The 16391-nt window shown below is 43.7% G+C and overlaps 1 protein-coding gene across 1 annotated transcript; it reads right to left on the bottom strand.

Annotated features, from left to right (window-relative positions):
• Positions 1 to 8244: 8244 nt before the first annotated feature.
• On the bottom strand, positions 8245 to 16326 carry CCT5 (chaperonin containing TCP1 subunit 5). The gene is made up of 11 exons (XM_075416810.1): positions 16146 to 16326; positions 15325 to 15385; positions 15067 to 15231; positions 14349 to 14547; positions 13390 to 13582; positions 12236 to 12385; positions 11789 to 11908; positions 11192 to 11377; positions 10066 to 10203; positions 9497 to 9677; positions 8245 to 8534 (listed from the first exon to the last, which is right to left on the bottom strand). The coding sequence occupies exons 1-11, from the start codon at positions 16248 to 16250 to the stop codon at positions 8407 to 8409; spliced, it is 1626 nt and encodes a 541-aa protein (XP_075272925.1). The 5' UTR covers positions 16251 to 16326; the 3' UTR covers positions 8245 to 8406.
• Positions 16327 to 16391: the final 65 nt, after the last annotated feature.

Here is a 16391-nt window from a genome sequence, read left to right as displayed (position 1 = left end):
TAGCCTTAACTTTATTGTCTTTGTGATTCAAACATATATTTACTTCAGTGATAAATCTGCTCACTGTTTCATTGCCAGATCATTTTGTTAGGATCTTCTGATAGATCATTAGGAACCAGAGGCTGCTACCTGTCCGTCTGCAGGCAAGGGAAGTGCTTAGGCAGATGCACATTGCTTAGATTAAGCAACTAAAACTCACCCTTTGGTATAGCTTGTCAGGCAAGCACTAACACACCAGCGATGTCTGGGCACTCACCAAAGATAAACTCTTGCCTGTGTCCTGGGTCTGAAAAGAAGCATTTAAGGACAGAAAAAGAGCGAATACATGTCTTGAGACAGGTTTCTCAGCCTCAGAGCTGAGAAATCAATTGGATTGTCTTCATGTCCCCACATTTGCTTTCCTGATAGTGCTGTTGAGTAGGCTAATGATTAGGGAATAACTCTTAATAGTTCCCGAGAAAGGGCTTTTCAGCCTTCTCAAACCCACTTTTCCAGGCTTTCAACTTCGCCATGAGATTCAGTTATGTTAGCATGCAGAAAGGTTAAATGTACACATATTCAGTCAGTGAATAAACTGAACACAAGATAAATTCAACATGCCTGGATTAGGGGCTGGTAAACTTCAACAGCACGCAGACTGGGATACGTGTAAACGATTTCCTTCACACTCTTTCTGTGTCCCTGCTCCACGACAGAGTGCAGCTTGGGCGTGCACTGCTGCTGCTCACTCAGGTCCTGTATTCCGCAGGAATCCCGGCACATAGACCAGAAGCCAAAAGGACCAGGTGTCTGATTTGGTCAATCAGGACACCACAGCCACTGAATTACCTTCTCTGTGTGCTCGACAAGACCTCTGCTGTCTCATCTGTGGCACTGCTTAATCCCTCACAGTAGCTAGCTCCTCTTCCTTTAATGATCTGGAGCAGAGCCTACAGCTCAGGCTTGGAGGTGAGAATTATAATCCCACACTGCACTACCCCTGGTGTGCAAAGGTCCTGTCCCCATTCTGCTTCATCCACAGAGCAGTTCCTTGGAGCGAAGTGAGATCTGGTTTCTGCAATACCTTAACAGGACTGTTTCACTACAGGGATTCTCATTACCACGTCTCAGTCCCTCGGATGCTCGCACTGCTGCCTTGCCATAGCTGAAGCTTCCAGTGCTGGGAGCGCGCCAAGGATTCAAGCACCCGTACCTGCTAGCCCCTGCCTCAGGAACCCAGATTTGCCTGGGACTTAGTAACATGACCTGTTTTCCACCAGCTCTGAACTGCTCCTTCCAGAACTGAGTTTCATCTTCTCCCATGCTTAGTTTCAGCCAAGAAACGAAATCACTGCTAATCATCCACTGAATTTTGTTGGCCCTGTTAGCTTCTGCACTTCTGCTCAAAAGCAATAATACTCAGTGCTCAGTTTTGAAAAAGGCACATCTCTGCTTATGTTCTCTGCTCTTCCTAAACCAGCAGGAGCTGGAGGGTACATGCTTTTTGTAAAAGAAAAGAGAAGAAATTGCTGCAAACTTTCTTTGTCAAGGAAAAGAAGACAAGGCTGTGCTGATCTGTCCACCTCCTGGGCACTCACATGGTCCCAGCACAAAGGAGCAAGAGAGAGAGCCTGATTCAGATCCTGAGGAGTAGAAACGGAGGTCCCATGGGATTTGTAGCAGTAGTTTTTCTTAGGGAGTGCGTCAACATAGCTGGAAAGCACAGCAGTGCGACAAGTATGAAGAGCACGTGACATTGCAACCTTGTGCCGATGTTACTCAGCAAAGGATCTTTCCTAAGTGGGTTTTCAGTCATTTTAGTCACTCCTGCTTCTCCAGAACTCACCACACATCACCTTCTGTCCCTCTGAGCTCATTCCCAGTCACTAACACTTGCACTCAGTTAACCTCAACTATTAGTGCTGCCCTTAAATCAAATGCAGTGCTGGAAACTTGCCTTTCCTAGCCTTTGGCCTTCCTCCAATTACAAGAGACGTGTTAATGAGAAGATTTCATATCTAAGTGTCTAGTCAAGGCACTTGCAAAATGCCAGCCAGCACAGTAGCTGGACATGAAAAACAGGAAACCAGCTAATGTCAGCTCAGACCAAGACTCAAACGCAAACAGCAGCAGAGAGCAGGGAGAATCGATGACCACCTGGGGTGAGCAGATCAAGAGGTGGACTGAGGATCCTTGGAGGAGCATTATGTTCATTGGAAAACCCTGAGCATGAGGGCCATCAGCTCCTGCCTGTGGGTTATGGGAACACATACCTGGCAGCAGGCAGCAGAGGAGTCAGTGGTGTACGCATGGGCGAAAGGTCAGGAGGTTGCAGAGGGCTTTTCACTTGCGAGCTGGGTGATGGGAACGGCCAGCGAGTGATGAGTATAAGCAGCTAGCAGAGAAGTTCACCACGAGACAGTCCAGTTAGAGAGTGGGAACTCAGCAATGTTAATGTTGGATAATGTTTTTTATGATGCTCTGAGAACTAGGTGTGTTAAGCACATAAATCACAGCAGCTTCTTAAAACTGAGATAGTCTGAGGCCCTGATGCCCTGAGATCAAGAGTAGCTGAGGTGACACTAGATAGTCCCCTGTGTACGTGGGCTCTGTTTGTGCCAGCAGGGAAACCACCCCCTCCTGATCTGGAGTGAAAAAATAAATGACATCGTTGAGGAATCAACTTTGTTGCTTATGAGTCTTAGAGAAACAGATGGTTTTCTTTGCTCGGTGTAAAAAGGCAGCATACTGTATCAGAAATCACAAAATCTTTACATTCAAATCAGCCTTTTAAATATTTGGGTTCTATTTATTTTTCTTTTAAAAACAAACCATTTCAAATTAAATGTGAATGCAAGAAAATCTTTTCAGACTGTTCATTTAATATCCAACTAAAAAGATTTAAAGAGGGAAAGCAATGCTGCTTCAGTGGCATCTCTGTAAATTTTAAGGAGTTAAAGCATTTTTCTTATTGAAGTGGTACAATATTGACCCAAACACAAAACAATTTTAATTGTTTTCTGCCAGAAATTAGGGTATGGAAAGAATGTACTCTTCCTGTAACTTTGGACTATGTTCCAGGAAAAGAGGTACATTTAAAGGCCTCTTTAAAAGTCTTCGGCAGCTACATAATTTTGACAATTGCCTTAGGAGAATCAGAAACAATTTTCCAGTTCACCTGTGTTAGCCAGTTATTCCCCATTCTTTAAATCAGCTAGTTTTATCTATAACACAAAGATAGAAAAGCTTGCCTAAACATAGTTGTACTTAGATAATAAGCACGCCTGTACCACATCAGACCAAAGGTCTAATATAATCCAATATCCTGCCTCTTATAAAAAGAACAGGGCAAGTATATGGTGAAAATTCCTCAAAGATGTGTTCCAACTTTCAGAAGATTTTGACTTAAGAGGATCCTGCAGATAGATGGAAACTTTAAATTTAATGGTCCTTGATAGTTTTTCTTCCTCGTGGATGTGAGAACCAAACTACACATTGGAGGTCAGGGAAGGGACCATATAGCCCTTGGTAGCACAGCCAGTTGGTGCAGAGAAGGAAGAAAGCAAGCTCCCATGATTTTGACAGAGGCAGAGAAGAAGAGAAGCTCCAGCCAGGTAGACAGGGAATCCCTGAGATATGACCACAGTACAGACGAGTAACCAAGTCCAGCATCTCAATTCACTCGTAGTGTTTTGAAGTTCCTAGTTGCTGCTCTCTCTTTAGCCACTGCATTGGGATACTTTGAAGATGAAGCTGATGCAGTCGTGATCTTTTCCTGTTGGCAGAAAGCACTGTGTCCCATTACAGGCCCTACTGCAAACAGCAAATAAGTTAAAATCCACACCAAGCATTTATTATCCTGTGTTACTCAGTTGCTTGACTTTTCTGACAGGGAGAGAGGGCTTACGATAGTACCCCATCCCACAGAGCTTGATGCCTTCAGCAGTCCTTGATAAAATTACTCACACTAACATCCATTTTCCTAATTCTAATGTTTCATTCTTCTTTCCTGGACTAAAGTCCTAAGTGCCCACCATTCACTGTAAGCAAGTGATCAGATTGTGCGGATTTCCTTGGGATTCCCCAGCTTTCCTTTGCTCACTCCACCTTTGCTTGCACAGCCCTTCTTGGTTGTACACTGTCTTCCCTATATATGGGTGCTGTCTTCCTACTGCCCATCCTGAAGAGTGAGGGCTCCTTCAACGGCCTTCTGAGGTGCTCATTCCGGACAACTTCTGGCCGCTGTTCTCCTCTAGAACTCCTTGACATCACTGTACCTAAGCAAGCAAAGCAGACCAGGTCCAGCCATGGTGACCAGGGCCAGTGAAGAGTCAAGATCACCAGGCAAGTCCAACTTGACAAGGCAAGGCTGAGGACAAGCCAGGAAGTCAAACCAGCATCATCATCAGCAAGGCGTAGCTGAAACCTAGCTCAGGCAAGGAGCAGGGGCATGGGCCTGAAGCTTAAACGCAGCTTTGGAGCAGCAGTGCAAGGGCTTCTCCCAACCCTTCCTCATCCCCAGCATTTTCCCCTGCAGTCCGATTCAAGGCGATGCAGGTGTGCCATGCCAGAGCTGGCCTTGAGCCCAGGCAGCCATACTGCTGGGGCAGAGCACACTCAGGGCCCTGACAGCAACGTCCCATCTTCAGTGAGTACCCAGGCACCAGACAGCTGGCAGAGACCTGGTTCTCTTGGTGCCCGCGCTGCTGCCGTTCAGTAGGAGCAGGAGCCTCACCAGAAGACAATCGCTGGTCCCAAATAGCTTGGGGGGAAGGGGAGAATCTCACGAGGATGTGGGTACACCAGGCAGGTATCGCAGGGTCCACGTCTTACAGAGAACATACTAAAGCTTTACCCCTCGGTCATCCGAGTTTAGCAAACTGTCTTTCTTATATCGCAGAGATGAGTTGTTTACAAAGCAAACACTGTCAGTCCACTTAATTGGCTCTTTAACATGGAGAAATGTTCCCTGGGAGAGAGTTCCTGGGAAACCCTCCAAGACGTGAAATGGAGAGGTACTTCTATGCAGGAAGGACAAGCAAGGCTCGTCTCCCAGACCCAAACCTCACCACTGAATCACCCTCCCTGGACGATGGTAAGAGCCCGGGGGTGTAATAACCATCCCCACAGTCAATATAACAGTAATTTTTAACAGTGCAAGGGATGGTCATGCCATTCTGCCACGGTGCCCTCCTTTCTGTACAGCCTTAGCATAAAGACGTACAGCCAGGGCAGGTTCTGGAGCCACTCTGCGCAGTTTAGGTAGGTCTGGGTCTAGGTACCCTCATGTCCAGGTGTCTCAGTACCACAGAGGGAGCTAGCAGACCCCACATGTTAGCAAGACTGCTTGACGTGCTTCACTGAAAACCCTATCTGTGGTTGCCTGTAAGCTTGTCAGATCAGATCATTTGGACAGGAACTGCTGACATTATGAAGCATCTTTCCCCATCCAGAACAGAGACAGAAATGATCAAACTACAGGGTTTTTTGCTAAGCAAAGGAAAAATATGTTTGTATTAAAAAGAGTCAGTTTGTAGGGAAACAAGAATGTTCCTTCGAAGCTCTGCTTAACCCTGCTCCTGAAAAAATCCTGACCTCATTTCTCTGAATCTCTGCGGCACACCTGAAGCCAGAAGCCCAGCGCCGGGTGCACGGCAGCCCTGGGTGTGCGGCACCCCGCAGCTGCTCCGGGCTGGGCGCGAGTGGGAGGGACGGAGGGGAACTTGCGTGCCGTGCCCCTGGCAGCCCTGCCTTGTGCTCCTGTGGAGACGAGCGTTGCATCAGCGTGGAGATGCGAGAGGGTGGAGAAGGAAGGAGCCCAGGCCCCAGGAACACAGCAGGGGAGACGGAGAAAGGAGGCCAGGGCAAAGCTGGCTGGTGATGCCGTGAAAAGCCGGAGCTGAAGACTCAATAGTCAGAGGGCTATTAAGCAGGTATTCTTTATTACGGCACCGGGCACACGGGGGATCGCTCCTCCAAATGTGTGTGCCAAATACCCTGTCATTTCAGGTTAAATACAATTGCAATATACATATTCATTATATCTCCAAGAAATGCTTATCATATTCATGACTTTTCCAAGAACTAATTAGCATATGTTAATATCTTTCACGCATGTCTGTTAGTGTCCTCGGGTGGTCTTTGGGGATCTCAAGATGAAGGCTTATACTCCTCATCACAGTGTCCGCTGGTTGACCTTTGTTTCTGCGCAGACTCAGTTCTAAGATTACGTATACCGTGTCCTTCCAGGTTGTTTTGCTCCGGTCTTGTTGCCCTCTTGATGCCTCTTTATCTCTGTAGCTTGGTACATCTGCCCTCCCAAGGCTGAGCTGTCTGGGGTAGAATTATTTAGGAGCGTCTCTATCTTAGAGCTTTCCTGTCTTCTCAAACAGCAAGTCAAGTTTGTCTAAGTAGTGTTATTGAGGAGACTCTTTATCTTAAAGCTTTCCTGTCTTCTCAAAACAGCAAGGATCTAGTTTAGTTTAATTACAGTCACTCTGGTAAGTGGAAATTTTACATTTACAGGTATCACTGGTAGCAGTGGAGCGAGAACTGGCGGGACAGAGAGGTAGGGCCGGGGTTAGGGTCCTAGCAGGATGCGAAAACTTGGATTTAAGAGAGCCCGTGGGGCCAGTCATGGAACCAGCTCAAGTAACTGAGCCCTTGAGAGGAAGCAGGGAGGATTCGGGTCTTGCTGACGACGTAGGCGTGCCGTGTCAGCAATGCCAGGCTGTGCCATCTCGCTTTCCAACAAGCGGGATGCCACCGACGCCGGCTGCTGCACGCCTGCCTTGCCCTCCAGCGGCGAACCGCACGTTCCCCCTCGAGTAACCAAGTAGTACTTGCAGGGGACGTGGGACCTCAGCCCCAAATATACCACCAGGCAAGGCTTTCATTTCCTGATGGTTACAAGCACACCACAATTAACTTGAGTTAATTGTTTTTGTCTCCCACAACCTTCTCAGTATTGATGTGTTTGCTCTGTTTTATTTGCCCAGAGGCAGAGCACAGCACAAAATCACAGCGCTGGTATCCCCACTGTTCTGTCAAAGCACAAATGCCATTACTCCTGCTGTGAAAGTGCGCCAGTTTGAGCTGCACTGGTTTCATTAATTTGGTTTAATACTGTCAGTTGGGTGATGCATGCTGTGATGAACGTTGTTTGTCCTCCAGCTGCCTCTATGAAACCATTATTGACAATGCTAACGATATACGTTTGTTCTGTTGAAGAGCCTCTAATAAAAAGTCTTCCTTTTCTTACAAGTCTATCCAAGTTGCATTACCAAGCTTCAGACTTTCCATACTACGGTCTGGCTGAACATTAAAAAATATTTATATACAGAGCACAAAACCTTTATTTCCGTAAGCCAGATTAGCCAAACCACCATTTTGCAATTTTTAAAATAAATTGTCCCTAGTGATTTCTGCATTAGGTAGCAGTTTACAGTCAAAACCTGCCCTTGGAAAAATAAAAAACCCCAAAGCAACACACTGCCCCCTAACTTGATGGGGTCTCAGCTCACATCCCCTTGGGAACTACCAGCACGTCACGCTACAGATCTGTCCGACGTTACTGACTGAGTTCCACGCTGCTGTGCACCAGCCCCACGCGCAACCTGCCGAGCACAACCACAGCTCTGCTTCCCTCCAGTCGCAGTGCCGCCCGCACAGAGCCCTCCCTCCCCTGCCTCCTCTGCGTCTCCTGACCAGGGCACCCAAGAGCAGACCAGTAGAAGCAGTGTGCAGTCCTGCCCATTCCCTCTCCACATCTCATGTTTGAAACGAGTCACGGCTTCTAATCCATGCCAGAAGAAAATGCAAGCGAAGCAGAGTTGGTAGGCAAAGCTTCGCAGCAACTTGGTAATGCGATTGACCGGTGTGGACAGGACAGGTGTACCGGCTCCAGCGGGGATCGAGTTAATTTTCTCATAGTAGCTGGTTCAGTGCTGCGCTTTGGATTTGTGACCAGAACAACAATGGAAACAGCCTGATGTTCTGGCTGTTGGTGAACAGTGCTCGCACAGCATCAAGGCTACCCCTGCTTCTCGCTCGGTCCCCGTCCCCCCGCGTGCAGGTGGTTGGGAGACGGCACAGCCCAGTGGGTGACCTGAACTCAGCCAGGTGACAGCCCAGGCCATGGAAACCGACCCACGGAATTTTATTACTGTGGTATCTAGGACTGATGTTTTTCCCTATATATTCAAGAAGTGTCTTCTATGAATATTCACACCTAAGAAAGAAAAAATGCAACACTTCTGAAACAGGTTTTGAAACCACCAGTGCTAAATTGGGTTTTATTTCCAATAATTAGCCATTACAATACCCGAAACAAAAAGCGTCCAAAAAAAACAGCCGAAGATGAAGCATCAGAATACTACCGTCTTCGCTACTGCTGTGGCCCCCTTCATGTTTCTTGGTTTTCAACCTTTACTCTTCAGATTCTCCAGGCCTACGGATATCATCAATCTTCAGAATCATTCTAACAACCTGAGTTGCCAGAGAAATCTGCTGTTTTTTACCAATCAAGGTTTCTATAACGTGCTGCTGCTTCATATCTGCCAAAAAGAAGCAGAAGAATTAGATATCCTCCTCAAACACAGATTTAACATTTAACCCGATAGTAATTTCCATGTAATTTTAAAGAAAATTTTAAAATGATTACTTTTGGTCACCACAGTTGACGAACAATTTGTACAAACTAGAGTTTTATGCCTGGGTTCTTACCAAAAGATCTTGGAACATTACGATCCAAACTCTTTTCCCAACTAAGTCTTCCCCAATTGCAGCTTTAAACCTTCCTGCATTACTGTTTTTGAAGATTACAGTTTCCATATACAAACATTAGAGGCATCCTAAGGGCTGAGCAACCACCACAGAAATGAAAGTTCAAATGCTGTAAAGCAGAAGCACCTAATTGAAGATGGGTTATGGATTTACCCATACACAATGTCTTACATTGTGTCCCATTTGCCACCTTCTTTTCTGAAAAAAGCAACAGGAGTGGGAAAAGTGTATGTCCAGATAAAAATAAGTTTCAATACATTGGTTTCTTAGCCTTCACATGTTTGTTACAGGTCTATATATGCATACGTACTGGTGTGAACAACACTACCTAGAGACAGTTCCAACATTTTGTTTACTTCTTCACATGCTGTTTATCACAACAACTCTTTGTAAGGCTGCACTGTAAACCAGATCACTAAAACTGCAGTATTTAAAACAAAGCCTGCTCTTGCCTCACACTGGATGGCTTTTATTCCTGCACCACAAGGTCAACCAACACCTTTAACGTTGCCACCAAATGAAGGCTTTCAAACAATGACACATTTTCTGCCTGGCAGACATGCATGTTACCTCTCCACCTGCATTCCCATTTATTACAACATGGGGCAAGAGTCTGCAACAGAAGTAATGCACAAGTCAAAAAAAAAAAAAAAAAGGCAGACAAAATAGAGTTTTGATCTTCTGAGAAAGAAAACCCTGTTATGCTCCTCCTTCTCCAGCCTGCAGTTCTTACCATTTGTTCCTTTCTGCAGACAATCAATGCCGAGGGCAGGATTATTTTCTTTCACTTGCCTAGCCCGCACTTCGGTCATCGTCTGTATTGGATTCATACCACTGTTCTCCGAAAGTGCCATGGGAATTACCTCCAGGGCATCTGCAAAAGCTCTCATTGCATACTGCTCCAAAGATGGGCACTAGGGGACAAGAAATTTAGATTCATACAGCTATTAACCCCAATGTCAGCAAAAGCAGATTTTCACATATAAAATATATAAATGATACGCAGACTTTCTTGGGAATATGCATCTCAATAACCAAATTAATACCTCTGGATGATAACTACTTGCAAATAAAAAAAAATTTTTTTTAAAATGCTCTTATCAGAGGAGAAAAATGGTACTGGTAACAACTTTTTACAGAGAGGAGCAGGAATTTTAACACTGGTTATCAGTGAATGTCAGGAAGTTCCATAATACGGACTTTCTGGAAGCTCTCTGAAGCTTTTTCAGAATCTTGTAAGATGGACTTAATCTTTATTCTCCCTTTATAAATTAATGAAAGTTGTAACTGTTCATCTCTTACCTTATCTGCTGCTTCACTGACTGCCAAGGCACAAGAAATTTCAGCTGCACCACCACCATATACAATACGATTATCACGAACAAGATTCCGGATTACACACAATGCATCATGGAGAGAACGCTTTGCTTCTTCAATAATCTGGAATTATAAAATAGCATGTATTTTACAACAAACACAACTGAAGGCTATGAAGACATATTTCCTAATACAGAAATGGAAACTGCAAATAAACTGTAGGATCTTTTCATGGCTCTAAAGCAGCTCTACTGCTACTAAGTTACACTATTTCAAAACACAAATTATTAAGACATCCAGTGGCAGAGAAGGAATAAAAAAATACATGCCTTTTCAACGTTATTTGTTAAATCTATACATTGAAACCACAAAAAACTTACATAATGTTTTCAATCTTGCATATTTCCAAGACACAAAACACTTCCATTTAAATGCCAAAATTATTTGCAGACTTCAGTCTGTGCCAACTCCCAACTTCAGACGTAGAAGGATTTAACAAGTTATGCTAACCTTTAAAGCAGTATTTTCGTTTTCTTATAGAACTCCTCAGAATAGGAGTTATGTTCTTTTATTCCTAAAGTTTTTCACTCAAAGTCGGACTTGACCTATACTAAATATAATTTAACACTCACGAACGGTACAGCCAAGAACCAGGTGAAGTACATGAGCATTTAAAACGGTCTCAATTTTGGGAGTGTGTATTTGTTTTGACTCTTTTTTTTTCCACTGGACTAAATCAGAAGTGACATACCTAGGGTCCATAATAAAACCAAATCTTTTGAAAATAGTAGTATGTCTTTACTCATGAAAGTGACCCTCCCCTGAGAAAAGAACAAATTAGAACTTCCACAGGTAAAATTATTTCTATATTTATGAACTATGTAGTCGAACAGTGAGAAAACAGTTTTCATTCAAAACTACAGGCTGTGAATCTAACAAGTGACTTCTAACATGTGGTCACAAGTGCACACCCCCCCCCCCCCCCCCCCGATTATTTTTGCACACTGCAAGGAGAATTCAGACAAAACCAGAAGAGTTAATGTGCTTTTGAAAGAAATACCACATTCTGCAACTTACATATCAAACATCTGCAACAAATTAAGCATCTCACCATTTTATTTCCTCCTCTGATGAAAATGGTCACAGCTCTGGAATTCTGACACTGTTCAATGACAAGCATTCTGTCCTTCGTTGTTCCAAAGGAGACTTCTCGGACAATCCCCGCAAAACCCAGCTTCTCTGCCGTGAGTTCACAGAAGCGAGGAACAATGCGTCCTCCAGTTGCAATGGCGATTAACTGAAGTTAAACAACCATCTGTTATTTTGAGAAGACTTTTCCATTATGTTTTTAAAACTAGTGGAAGAGAATCTGTCAAATGCCTACTCCCAAAGGGTATCTTCCTCTCACTTCAAAGTATTTCAGGCGATGCCTTCATTCTGCAAACAGCAAGACTAAAGCAGAAACAATCCTAGCCACATAAAACATTTAACAAGTAATACGCACACACTCCAGTTATAAACCATAGTCCCATTCACTGTAGGTTCTTCCCACAGATCCCCAATGATTCTTCTCCAGTACCGATCCATACACATGATTATGCAGTTCTACCTAGCAAGCCTGAACTTTTAACTGGTACAGCATGTTTCTTAACAAGTATTTGAGAAATGGTACAAAGTCCAATTTTACAAGATTTTACTTTTTACTTACTTCTATTTCAGGTCCACCAACCCAACGAACAGCAGGCAGCTCATTCTGGAGCAGCAAGTGGTTTGCCTCATCATCAAAACCCCACTGGCAAATAGCAAGGTTTGCACCAGTGTCTTTTATCTGAAAGCAACACACAACATCAGCCTTCTCATCAGAACTAACACAGGAATGAAAAACAATTTCTTCAGTTTTAATTCTCCTAATTTTCTCTGCATGCAAGTTTGAAAAAGAACCATCTGGCATACATATAGAGATCAAAGCAAACTTCAAACCAGACTGATACCTTTCTTATATAAACTTTACTTTCATTCATAGCCTTACAATTACTTGTATGTTGCCTCCTATCAGGATTATTACTTCATTTCCAGAAATAAATCAATGCACTACGCTATTTTGTGTAAAGTCCATGAAAAACGCAGAAAATGGAGAAATCGTCTTAAAGACTACCTGTTTCACCATCTCTTCAAATTTCTCCTTTTCATATTTCTGCAGTGCCTTGTAATCTTCCACAGATGTGACATCAAGCTTATGCTTGGTTTTAGGCTTAGGTGGCTCAAACGGACAAGTAAGGATTGCAATTTTAGCATCTTTCAGCACCTGTATGATTAAAAAAAAAAAAAAAGTGAAGTTTTGACTTCAGTAGTATCTTTTCCTTATATCTGCAAAACATACAGACATATCCCTAAAAACACAGACAGGAAGAAACACCTGACTTGTTCTAAAGTGAAACTATACTCAAATAAGTAATAAATAAATAACAATAAACCTATTTATTTATTATTCCAAATAATAAATAAATAATAAATAAACTAACTATACTCAAATAAGTCCATCAGTAGTCTAACCCACTTAGAACAAATTCCACAGCTTCAAAACGCTGTTTAAGCCCTTAACAATCTGTATCAGTGATTTCTTTTTACAGTTTAATGTTTAAAAAAACAGAAAAAACCTTCAGTGAAACCATTATTTGCCCTATCCATCTTGGCCATTGAGAATACAACATACTCATCTCATACAGCCACCTTTTATGTACTACATGACCGGTACTTTCCATCAGTCTTCCTTTTTATAGGATAAACGGTGTCACCTACTAGAAAAATATTTTAGAACAACAGAAATTTTAAATTGCTTCCATCTTTCTTGAAGTATGCTGCACAAAGACTTGGAGACCTTACCTACACCAAATGTAATAAAGGGAAAGCTTCTGGGTTGTTCCAAACAGACAACATGGCAACTCATAAAGCTTAAGAAGCATTTCTTGATACTGAGTTGCATTGAGCATCTTAATCATATTACACAATATGGCTGATTATTTCTGCTTCAACATAGAACCTTGCACCTGTCCTCTCACTTAGCTGTACAGTAATTCCCCCTCCTCCAATCATTTCTCAAGACTGTTGTAAATTCTAACCTGGTCTCTTCCAACAGGAAAAATCTAGTGCTCTTCTCCTGTTTCTCTGTTGATACATGGGTGACAAACCAAGCAAAACCACAACACTGTTAAAATACTTAAGAAATGCTAGGACAGCATCTGAAGTGGGCTAGACAACCTTATTCAAGTAGTTACAGACAAGACACACACACACAGGGACATCACTTACTTTAGGCATCTGTGGATGACTGAAATCTTTATCCACAATCACTCCTTTAACCAACTGTGTATCTTCCAATCTACCTCCCTCTTTGCCTTGTACTTTGATCAGCTCAAAATCCACATCTTTACGCTCCATATCTGCTACTGTCAGTACAGCGTTCACAGCAATTTCTGCCATTTGTCTGTGGCAACGGTTAACTCTAGGTTTAAAAAAAACACAATGAAGTTGCATTACATTTCCACAATTTGGAAGAAAAAAGTGATTCTATCAATCTTGAACAGAAATAAGTATCACTATAGCTAACAACTTTTGTACACTACATTAAAAGAAGGGGTCCTGCTTGTTTGTTCACAGAAATAAGAGATGCTAAATATGGCAGAAAACAGAACATGCAATGTTGTTTGTCTGAGTAGTCTTCCTGGACATCATCATCAAGATACAGATTTGAAGCAAGTGAGGAGAATTAACTACTAAGAAACATTCAGGTCACAGAAACCACTGTTATGTCAGCTCTGCAAAGGAAGCCCTTACTATGTCTTTACTTATATACTACACATAGAACCTATAATGAAAAATGCACTTATGGAACTAACTTACAAATATTTTTTGGGGGGAAAAAATCAACCCCAAAACCAACCTTTGAAATATAACACATAACTATTTTCAAAAGGTTTGCATTACTCTTGCAATTTGCTATGATGCAGAAATCTGGAACTAACAGGTTAGAATGAAATTGATTTTGCAGCTGTGTAACCTCATGGAACTGACCCTTTAAAGAAGTCACAATTTCTTGTCCTGAGACTTGAGTCCATTGAGAAATCAGCCAAAAATCAAACACAAAAGAGCCTTCAGCAGCCACTCCAATAACACAATTTAATAATCCATCAAAACACCAGGATTTCTCCTTTTAGCTCAAAGTGTTTTCAGGGTAACTTCAATATTCTTCTGAATTTTTTGTGACTTACACTTTAGAGCCTAGCGTTGTCTTTGCTGTCTGGATCAGAGGTTCAATGTTCTGTGGATCAACTGGAAAGCTGTCACTGATTTTGTCTAGATGCTCAACAGCAATGCGGGCTGCTTGCTCATAACCGTCTGCTATTCTGATAGGGTGAATACCACGATCTAGCAATTGCTCAGCCTGTTCCAATAACGCTCCAGCCAAAACTATAAAACAAAATTTAAAAATAATGTTTACTCTTCTACAGATTGATGCATAATTTCTAATACATTATCAAAGACTAAAAAGTATGCCCTCTGTTTTTTTTCTGTAATATTTTAACAGTTCAAGGTTTCTTAAATGACAAAGTAAGCCTACACAACGCCCTACTTGCTATGCTTAAAAAGAAAACTGCATTACATTACACCAAAAAGAAGCATGGATGCCAAGGCGAAACAGGTAGCAGAATATGGAAGAAAATTATGCATAAAAATTCTGAAAGTACAAAGAGGACTCTCAACACTAACTTAAAATGTAACCATACTTCGAAAAGACACTAAAGCTTCTTTCTGATAAAAGACTTCTAATACAAGAACTGACAAAAACACTGAACCAGTAAATATTCTAAAAATGTGCTACAGGAAAGCTACTGTTACTTCATTAAAAAAAAAATAAATCTTAAAATAGCTGAAGCAGCTGCATTTTAAAGCTGGAAAAGCCAAGACAAATTTAAAATGTTTTTTTACCAACGACTCCAGTAGTTCCATCCCCAATCTCATCATCTTGAGATTTAGACAGCTCCACCATAAGTTTGGCTATCTGGTGATCCACATCCATCATATTCAAGATGGTAGCACCATCATTTGTCACAGTCACCTCACCATCTTTGTCCACCATCATTTTATCCAAGCCTAAAAAAACACATTCAAAGCATGAAGGAAAATCTAGAAAGTCCCCAAAAAGCAATTACTGAGAAAGAACCGGTAAAATAATTTCATTATTACCATTGGGCCCCAGGGATGTTCTCAGAGTACTTGCTACAGCTTTTGCTGCCATTATGTGAGACTATAAAACAAAGGAGAAATAAGTTAAATCGTTATCATGCATCCCAAAATCGTAACATTAAGCAGAACATGGGGGGAAAACGCTAACATAAATGGCATAATTTAACTGGCAACAGCCAGTTATGACTAGAAAAAAAAAATCTATAAATGCATATAGTTTTAATGCCAAAAATATTTCCCGTGCCTTTTCTTGCACAGCTTGCACTTGCACTGCTAAAGCATGCAAAAGCAGAGCAGCTAATATGACAGCCCCGAGGCTTAAAGCAAGGAAGCAACGGAAGCAAGCAAGCCTAAAAGGAGAAGCCAGCATAATTTTGCTCTGCTCTTCCACCAGTCTGTAAACCACAGGGACTCACGCAAGACTGCCTACTCGCTCACCTGCGGCCTTCCTCGGGAACAACGACCGAGCTTTAGGCGGCGGGGAGGGGGCTGCGGGGAGCCGCCCCCACAGTGGAGACGGCCCCGCAGCCACGCACACTCGGGACCGGACCCACGCTACGGGGACCCCGCAGACCCTGTGCCGCGGGAGGATTCCCAGCCCCGGGGGCGATGCCTCCTCCCCCCCCTCCGAGCCTAGAACAGCCTTCAGGCGCCCTGCGCCTGACACGGGACAGCAGCCGAGCGCGGGGCCACCTCGTCACCTCAGGCTCTGTCCTCCCGCCGAGGCCTAACGGCGCCCCCTCCCCGCCCCGACCGGCAGCATGGCGCGGCCTGGCCCGGCCCGCGAGGGCCCCCGGCCGGTTCGGCGGCTGCCCGCTCACCTTGAGTGCCTCGAGCCCCATGAGGCGCGTCTTGCGCTCCTGGTCCTTGAGGATGAGGAAGGGGCGCCCATACTCGTCAAACGCCAGAGTCCCCACGGCCGACATGGCTGCTGCTGCCGCCACTCCCCTAGCCCGGGCGCGCACGAGCCGGATGCAACCGCGCCCGCCGCGCCGTGACGCTGCACACCGCCCGCGCGCAGCTCCGCGCCTGCGCGGACGGCAGCCGCGCGACACATTTCACGGGCG

The sequence above is a fragment of the Opisthocomus hoazin genome, chromosome 3, assembly GCF_030867145.1.
Source record: "Opisthocomus hoazin isolate bOpiHoa1 chromosome 3, bOpiHoa1.hap1, whole genome shotgun sequence".
Lineage (NCBI taxonomy): Eukaryota > Metazoa > Chordata > Aves > Opisthocomiformes > Opisthocomidae > Opisthocomus > Opisthocomus hoazin.
The sequence above is the reverse complement of the archived record's forward strand: the minus strand, read 5'-3'. Positions and strand labels throughout refer to the sequence as shown.

Coding starts and splice junctions, on each gene's coding strand:
- CCT5 (XM_075416810.1), bottom strand. CDS start 16,250: ATGTCGGCCGTGGGGACTCTGGCGTTTGACGAGTATGGGCGCCCCTTC. Junction 14,548..15,066: donor TGGAACTACTGGAGTCGTTG/GTAAAAAAACAT, acceptor TTTGTTTTATAG/TTTTGGCTGGAGCGTTATTG. Junction 8,535..9,496: donor TCTGCAGAAAGGAACAAATG/GTAAGAACTGCA, acceptor TCTTTTTGGCAG/ATATGAAGCAGCAGCACGTT.